The 8,839-nt window shown below is 34.0% G+C and overlaps 1 protein-coding gene across 1 annotated transcript; it reads right to left on the reverse strand.

The window, feature by feature from the left end:
• Window positions 1-2,952: 2,952 nt before the first annotated feature.
• On the reverse strand, window positions 2,953-8,375 carry LOC112524197 (EEF1A lysine methyltransferase 2-like). The gene is made up of 7 exons (XM_025133926.1): window positions 8,010-8,375; window positions 7,081-7,206; window positions 6,701-6,901; window positions 5,971-6,067; window positions 4,458-4,561; window positions 4,261-4,312; window positions 2,953-3,457 (listed from the first exon to the last, which is right to left on the reverse strand). The coding sequence occupies exons 1-7, from the start codon at window positions 8,222-8,224 to the stop codon at window positions 3,224-3,226; spliced, it is 1,029 nt and encodes a 342-aa protein (XP_024989694.1). The 5' UTR covers window positions 8,225-8,375; the 3' UTR covers window positions 2,953-3,223.
• Between the last annotated feature and the right edge of the window lie 464 nt (window positions 8,376-8,839).

Below are 8,839 nucleotides of genomic sequence, written 5' to 3' on the forward strand. Positions count from 1 at the left end.
ATAGATCACTCGTAATCTTGATTCAACCGTATATGTTTAATCAAGTCGGTGTGGAGTTAATGATGAAGGAGAGGTATGAGAAATGACTCATATGGATGGTGATATATATATATATATATATATATATATATATATATATATATATATATGATATATTTCTTTTATAACCTTGTGTATTTGTACAACCCTTGCAACCCAATTAATTGATATATTTATAGAAATTATGGGACTTTATTTATTATGATTTGAATATTTATGGAATATGAATAGAGTTCATTAATTATGATTAATACTTTATATTAGGAAACAATCAAAACTTCTATGAAATCACATATTCATCAAATGAAATGAACGGTTGAGATTGGATTGTATTGGTTGCACAAATGTCAAAGGTTGTATAATAACCAACCTCTATAGAGAGAGAGAGAGAGAGAAAGAAAGAAAAGGAGAGAAATGTTAATTTGCGAAGTGATAGATATTTGATAATGAAAGAACTGATCCTAGCTTTTCATCTAGTCAACATTTGTGGCTTTGACCGTGAAGCACACGATAATTCCTCACATGAATATGTAGAAGATGGAGGGGTAGTTTTGTAATTTTTACAAATAGGCGGCAAACAAGTTATATATAACACATTTGATTCACATATGAACTAAATGTTTATATGTGGACTGGTTAATTAGTTCACAAGTTCACTATTTAACTGATTCAGATATGAACCAACCATGCGATTTACATATGAACCGGTTAATTAGTCTACATGTGAACTATTTAATTGATTCATATATGAATAAAGAAAATTCATATGTGAATCAGTTAATTTGTTCATATGTGAATCGACTAAAATATTTCATATCTAAAGAACACGGGTTCGCATTTGAACATATGGTTCATATGTGAATCAGATAGGTTCACATATGAACATGTTTGCCGCCTATTTGTAAAAGTTATGAAAGTATCATCCTCTATTTTTCGCATAACCGCAATTTTTGACCAGTTAAAGCCGCAATTATCGACCAGTCAAATCCGATCTTTACCGTAGGAATGGTTAAGATCACTTCTTTACTTCTCAAATATTTACCACTTCTCAAAATAACTTTTGGTTATATAATTTTTTTTTTTTAAATAGAAAAGATATTTTACAATTATTAATTTAAGATTTATAAATTAATTATACATATAAGTATATGAAAATTAATTTTAACTTATATGTTTTTAGATTTACTAGAAGGGTACTCGTGCAATGCATCAAGACACATTTCCATTTCAATGTTTCGTTATAATTTTTATCCGCGTCGATATAATACGATTTTATATGGTTTTGAAAAGGCGATAATGTTTCTACTTTTGAATAAAATATAAATTTGAAAATATCATATAAAATTTGCAAAAAATATATCAATATTAGTATCAAATTAACTATTTAAAAGTTCTTGTTTGTGTATTTTTTTAATTCAAAATTTTTATTAGAATTTAATTTAACGTAACGAAGTAACTTAATTTATGTTTGGTAATATATTTTTTATAAATATAATAATTTAGTATTCTGTTATAACTCAATAATTATCCTAATTATATTTTAGATTTTTTATATTTTAAAATGATAGGTTTATCCTCTATTTGATTGTGTTTATCCGCAGTTAGTTATACGAATTCAAATATAGAGCTTTAATAAGTTATAATTATGCACAATTTACTTCTAATCTTGAATTTTAAGTAATATGCATCAATAAACAGTACTTTATGTATAAAAAATAGTTTTTATTCGAGTTGGGAGGGACTTTTAGGAGATAGAGATCAGTTGAATGAGTCATCTGGTAAAAGATTAGGCAACGACGGGTCAACATTGTTTTGGGAGGATAATAGGTTAGGGAACTTCAAATTTTGTGAGAAATTTAAAGATTGTTCAGCCGAAACAGTCCGGAGCAAATTGCTTCCAAGGAAAGTTTGTATTTTCATGTATGTGATATAATTCCACTACACTCGGTGTTCCGATGACGTTCAAATTAATCTTCATTTGAGCATCCCACACCCAAAAAGTAGGTGTTTCCCAAAACCTCTCATCACTTGTCTTAATGGCTACATCTAAACTTGTACCTATATGCAGTACATAAATAACTCTCATAGTACCCCCAATGGACTGGATCCATACAAAAATTGCAGTTGCTTACTCTCAACAATTTTCTTTTGAAAAATATGGCTTTCTTTCTGGTTGACAAGGTCATCTCATCAAATATTTTCTCATTTCATCTCTTTGATTTGATTAGGATGATACCCCGGATTTTCTTTCTTATAGGCTGGATCCCAAGCAAGATAATTCAAATCAATTTCTCAAAGTATTGAAGCAACAGAGCTGGACTCGGGTATTGATGCTTTCGTTTTAAAAAATCTTTCCATTTTTTTAACAATAGCAATAGCAATAGCAATAGCAATAGTAAAATAAAAATAAATGGTTCATCAATAGCAATCTAGCACATTCGTCCTTTTAAGAAAAAGATATAGTGCGTTGATTTATCAATAGCAAACATATAACTTATTGATTTCGAGATTTTAGTCTCATGATTCTGAACTTTAAACAAAATTGCAAAACCAATCTAACATTTCCCTTCACCTACAATTATAATTTACTAAGAGGTCATTTACCAAACACTTGTCGCTTTGTGGACAAAAATCTTTCGCGATAAATAAGTCATAGTATCGAACTTTACCAGTAAATGTTTATTGGATAAACTAGACCCCTAACAAAATCAAGCCAAATACAAGAGAATAAAACCAAATACCAACAACGAAAGATTTTTATATAGTTGGGGTCCTGGACTCTTCTTTTAGAAAATGCAAGTCCATTTTTGTTTCTTCTAAATAGTTGGGGTTTGGGCCCTCTTAACCCGGGCCTGTTGGCTATTGCTAATACATCGAGATGGTTAAACCAGTTAACTGATCAGTCGGTTATACCATCAAAAGCCTTGAACCGGTCATCCCTTAACCAACAAAGGTGGGCCACAATTACATAACCCTATCATCTGTATTCTGTAATCTGTAGTAAGCACTCTGGAAAAGCCAATGCTTGCATGAAAACAGAAGGACTTGGATTCCACACATCATTGGTCTTCTATGTTAACTTTGTTTTTTTTTTTGTTTTTCACCAACAAAGGTTTCATCAATTTTTACTAGCCCTAACAAACACCATACTTCATATCTCCAATCAAACAAACACACCCATTGCTCAAACCAATCGACCCAACACAAATGCAACTGTTGCAACACGTGACACAACCGAACCTCCAAACACGAATGTTGGATATGAACGAATATGATCCAAGTAGCAGAAAAAATCCGGGTGTCGCCTTGTCTTTGCATCCCCAGGGGCTTCTTCCTGGGAGGAGCCAATTTTTCTTTGATTGAAGTTTTCCACTTCTTGCACCAATTCTTCTTTGGTATTATTGCATGATGTGATCACCTAAACCAAATAAAAGGGTAAGGCTAACCATTGTTGTAGCATGAGAAACATGTGCCAATGCTCATATGCAAGGTACTCCTTCCGTCCCAAAATAAACGTCCACAACGAAAAAGATAATAGTTTTAGAATGTGTAACTAATACACTTTTAAGCAACTAAATGACAACTTTACTCTTAATAACGGGGGAGTAATAAATTTTTCAAGCTGGTAATTAAGGATGGAATTGGAAAGTACGCACTATCTTTTGAAAGTGAGTACTTATTTGGGAACAAACTAAAATATAAATATGGGCCCTCATTTTTGGGATGGAGGGAGTACCTAATAGTCGAACACTTGCTAAAAGTGAATGATATTTCTGACATTTGATTTTCAATTGCGCTTTAAAGTAATTGACATTAATATTGCATTAAAAATGTGAACTTACTAGGCCTTAGGTCTAACTTAAACCCTTCTAAAATTATGCTATTAGTAGTTGATTGAAAGGAACAATACAAAAAGTGAGGGAACAACGACCGAGTCCCATGGAAGTTGAAGGCAAATTGAGGCAGTATTTCAATGAGTAAGATTAATTGTAAGATACCAAGATTAGATTGTAATCTGTTTCATGATATTAGAAGTTCTATTTTCCGTTGCTTAGATGTAACAAGTGATCCTGGGATGAATTTTGTGTTATATTGAAAAATTAAAGTTTGGGTCTTCACAGCAGCGCGTACAAGTATTAGAAGATAGCAGGTAATGTAGGGATATATAACCATAGGTAAAACAGCATTATAACTTAAGAGAATAGGGGTGAGGAAGCTCACCAGTAGGCCACCTGGAGCTACAAGTCTTGACATAGATTCCCAATACATAATCCTGTAATTCAGCAACAAAAAAACCTGTAATTATCAGAAATGAGACCAAAAACATCCCCACCCCTAACACATACACACACATAAACACCAACCTAAATTTTGGTATTAGTTTATGAGTGCAGAAATTATCAACCATGATTACTAACCTTCTGACAGGTCCATCAGGATGCAGACCAATAGCATCTAAAGTTCCCTTGTCCATAACCAGCTGAAACTTCTTATCTAACTTCGTTTCAAGAACATCATCAACCTGGAAATCAAAAGGCATGTGCGAAATGCTTCAGTATAGAAGACAATGGAGGCATGAAATAAGTAGCATTACATAACCTTAAAGCTCAAATTCAGCTTAGAAGATGCCAATTTAACTTTGGACTTCAAAGCTTAACTGAACTGAAATAAAACATTTCTGGTTCAACCGTTATCTAGACACAATATAAATGATCAATATGGCTGCTATCTAGTTGAAAGAAATGTCCACTCATCTATACATAGCACTGTCAGCACCAACCCCTAAAAAATTATTGTATTTATGAGTTTGATACTTTACACACCTTTTGCACCATCACATTAAAAGTTGTGATTTACTAAAGCAAGGAATTCGTTAAATGAGTCTGCCTGAAATCATCAGAAAACCTTCATTCAACGAGTTAAAGCTCAGTGAAAACAGGGTCAGTAATATCGTATTTTGAAGTTGTTCCAGGAGCAAAAGCAAGGAGAACTAAAGATAAACAAGGTGGAAATAGTTCCAAGCCAACTCGATCTAGGAACTATACATTGCCCAATCAAAAAAAAAAAAACATCACAGGAAGAGCTTGCAAGGTTTATGGATTTGAAATCAGCATATATGCAAACACAGACACGACTGCCCATATGACATCCGGGTCAATCAAACTCCGCTTTCATTTGTGTGCTATTACTCCAAGAGCTTGCAATTATTAAAAAAGTGGTTTATAGGATAGTTATTTGTAAAAAAAAAATCATTTATAATTGCTGAAACAAAAACAAGTAGCACACGGGTAAAATTACCAGTATACTTGGTAGTAACTTTTGATTCTAATGCACATCCTAGTTTCAGAAAATTGGCTTCTTCCTTCAGTCCCATAGTTAGCAGATGCAGGCCAATTAAGATTGCATACCAATTCGATTATTCACTAAATCTTTTAGCTAGCATTACTGCTAAAATCATGATTTGAATTTGAAGAGAGAAACATCCATAATCGTGTATATTGCTACTGCTATATATACACAATCTTCCCAAGACCCTTACCTCCCCCCAAAACAAAGAGAAAAGATAAAATAATGCACAAGAAGATCCCAGCCTAACAACAATACTTTCTTGGCTCCAATACTGGAGTAAGCCTGTAAGTACAAATATCCACGGTACACCACCATGCAGGACGCGTCAACTAAGAATCATACACAGAAAATGCTTACTGAATAGGTTAGAAAACAGTTGCTAACCTATGCAAAAAAGATCCCTAACCCCCCCCCCCCTCCCCCAACGTCCCCCTTTCTCAGTTTCTTGACTCCAATATTGGAGTAAGCCTGTGTACAAATTTTCACTGTACACCATGACGCAGGACCCATCAACTAAGAATCCTACATAGAAAATGCAACTGCATAGGGTAGCAAAAAGTTCCATGCTAGTGTGCATCATACCAAGAGTTTGATGCTAGTGCATCCATCACGACGAGCAAGGCTTCGAGCAAGGTTAATTGCTCCTTCACTATAATCTGTTCCAGTGAGATCAGAAAACCTATATCCCAGCAACATCAAAAGTTAGTTCTACTAAATCAAACTATATGATAAAGGAAGACTGAAGAAGACAATGTTAAGGGGAGGGAGAAAGATTTGATATATAAGTAGATCCCTATTATTCACAATTGCATGACGATGAGATGGCATGTGTTTACATGATTCAAGACTGGTGCAGCCGTGCACACCAAATGCATCCAATGTGCATTCAGAGTACAGATCTTGGTTCGAATAGCTACACCATAGATTTTGAGGAATATGTTAGATAAAGAAAGAAACAGAAAAGTCACAACACCAAATCCATAGGTTTCATTCATCTGTCTACCATAATGAGCTTCATATCCACTATACATAGTAGAGGACCTACACTTGATTTGTTCTATCAACCTCCTTCAAGTTTTGAAGCAAATGTAATACACCCATCTAGTTTAAAATATATTACATCCAAAATCCTCCAGCTATCAAAAACATGGTAAATACGTCCACCTAGCATATGGTATAGTTGGATGCTACTCATCTTTCGATATCTTTGAAACACATGAGTAAAATGAGCCATGAGAAAATAATAAAATAAAGTTTCCATAGAAATTGTATGGCACCATAAAAAAAAAGGAGGAAATTATATTATGTATACCCCTGCTTAAAGAGCTCTTGAAGAAGCAGCCCATTGCCGGTCCCAACATCAAGTACACTCCAAGCTGCTATTTCTTTCTCCTCTTGGCTAACAAACTCAGAATCATCATTGTCATGGTGATTTTGAACTTGTCTTTGAGATATGTCTACACATAATCCTTTTGTCCAGGACGCAACCATTTCCATGACATCTGCACCAAACCTACAAAACCGAAAGAATTCTTCTCCTAAGTTATATAGGCAAATAGCATCACGCAAAACCAAACAGGGGCATAAGATAAGTTCTGCAAACTGACATCTCCCAATGAAGGTATAACCGTATAAGTTGTTGTCAATCAAATAAACATAGAAGGTAAAACTAACAGGTCGTCAACAACATACCAAACTTCACCAGCATCCCCATGTTCACGAAAATTTGTCAATTCATCTGCATATGCTGCATCCCAGTAACTTTGGTAGCCCAGCATCGATGTAATTGTTTCCGCATCAGGTTCTTCCTTATCAGAGCTTTAAAACACAACAAATGCATATTCCAGAGAAAAGAGTATTAGCCTTTTGCAACATATATGTTTAAGCAGGCTCTCTCTCAGCAGAAACTACCATGAGTAAGAAACCATGTTAAAAGTGTTTAAAGTTCACAAATTACATGCTTAGTTAACCTTCTGTTGATACAGCATTGTGATCCTAGTTTCTTCCTATTTAGAGGATGCGGCAACCACATCACTATTCATTAAAAATTACGAATATTTCAGGATTTGAATGTCTATCTATGAATCCCATTCATATTGATTTGGCATCATGCTCCATAGAATAGGTTAATATTATCATAGTTCAAAACAAACCTACATCAGAAGAACTTTCACCATACCTTACTGACAAATTTAGAAATGTTAACGAATCACACACTTCAACACAAAGATGATAAACAAAATGACACCCTCAGGTAATAAGCTTATCCGGATTCAGTAGCACAGATACCATACCGATAAGTATCATCATATTATGTGCAATGTCAATAACTATTAACAAGTCATACATCTCTCGGCCCAAAAACCTTAACCTCGGTCCCACTGGTCATGGTGAGCACCTTCCTAATAGAGATAGGAGCAAATTCGTATATATGTGTGACAAATTCTTATCATCTGCTAGTCCGAATTTTACCCCAACGCTTACCACCCACTTTTGCTGATATAAAAAACACGAAGATCGAACTAACTCAAACTTCATTGTATTATTGCTAATAGTAATCAACAAAAAACTGATTTACATCGTATAGTACGGAGTTGAATAAAACTGGAAGATAACCTAACCTATAATCAGAGGCGGCACGATACATGGCCGCTGCTAGAGCTTCAGATGCATCGGCGTGACGTTGATCATCATCAAGAGTACTCCCGTAGTCACTCTTGATGGACCAAGAATCAGCCGCAACGGAACGGTCGTCATCGGAGATCAGATCGGCGGTTGAGAGGGCTCTTGCCTGTGAGATATCGGTGTCTTCCGGAGGTAACCGAATACCGGCCATACCCGGAAGAAGAGGAATTGAGGGACAAATTTTGAAGATTTAGAGAAATAGAACCCCTAGGGATGGAATTTGGGGAGAAAATGGTGATGGTAACGTACTGCTCTGGAGAATCTGGCAAACAGATGGTGATGCAAAACCAATTTAGGAACAAACGATCTTTTTCTCACGGAAATTTCCAGAAAGAAATATATCACAAAACCAAATATATAAAAATTTTAATGTTTTTTTATTTTAAAGAAAAAATTAAGCAACGCAATTTTTCACTAAAAGATACAGAAAATTTTGTGTTAAAATAAAATATGATGTTTGTTAATAAAATATATATATATATATATATATATGGATTGGTTCAAATACTAACCAATATTTTTGTGTTAACTTTGTTAACCAAACTCAACTAATCATGTTCCATCTTTTCTTTAGGTTCACATATAACTCATATATTAATGACAAGGGTAATTAAGTATTTTGTCATTTATGTAACTCCCAAATCATTAATTGGGAGTTACAAATATAAAAATCTCAATAATTGATAATTATGTAATATTTATATTTTTTATACGTGTTCATGTTTTGTAATTTCGATTTATTCTATCCATAATGATATTGATTTTG

Source organism: Cynara cardunculus, assembly GCF_001531365.2.
Source record: "Cynara cardunculus var. scolymus isolate 2C chromosome LG 1, CcrdV1, whole genome shotgun sequence".
Taxonomy (NCBI): domain Eukaryota; kingdom Viridiplantae; phylum Streptophyta; class Magnoliopsida; order Asterales; family Asteraceae; genus Cynara; species Cynara cardunculus.

Bases quoted from the DNA above. Each gene is read 5' to 3' on its own strand.
- LOC112524197 (XM_025133926.1), bottom strand. From the start codon at position 8,224: ATGGCCGGTATTCGGTTACCTCCGGAAGACACCGATATCTCACAGGCA. The intron at 7,207-8,009 runs GTTAGGTTATCT...TGTGTTTTAAAG, and splicing joins CGTGCCGCCTCTGATTATAG to CTCTGATAAGGAAGAACCTG. The intron at 4,313-4,457 runs GTTAGTAATCAT...GCTGAATTACAG, and splicing joins CCTGATGGACCTGTCAGAAG to GATTATGTATTGGGAATCTA.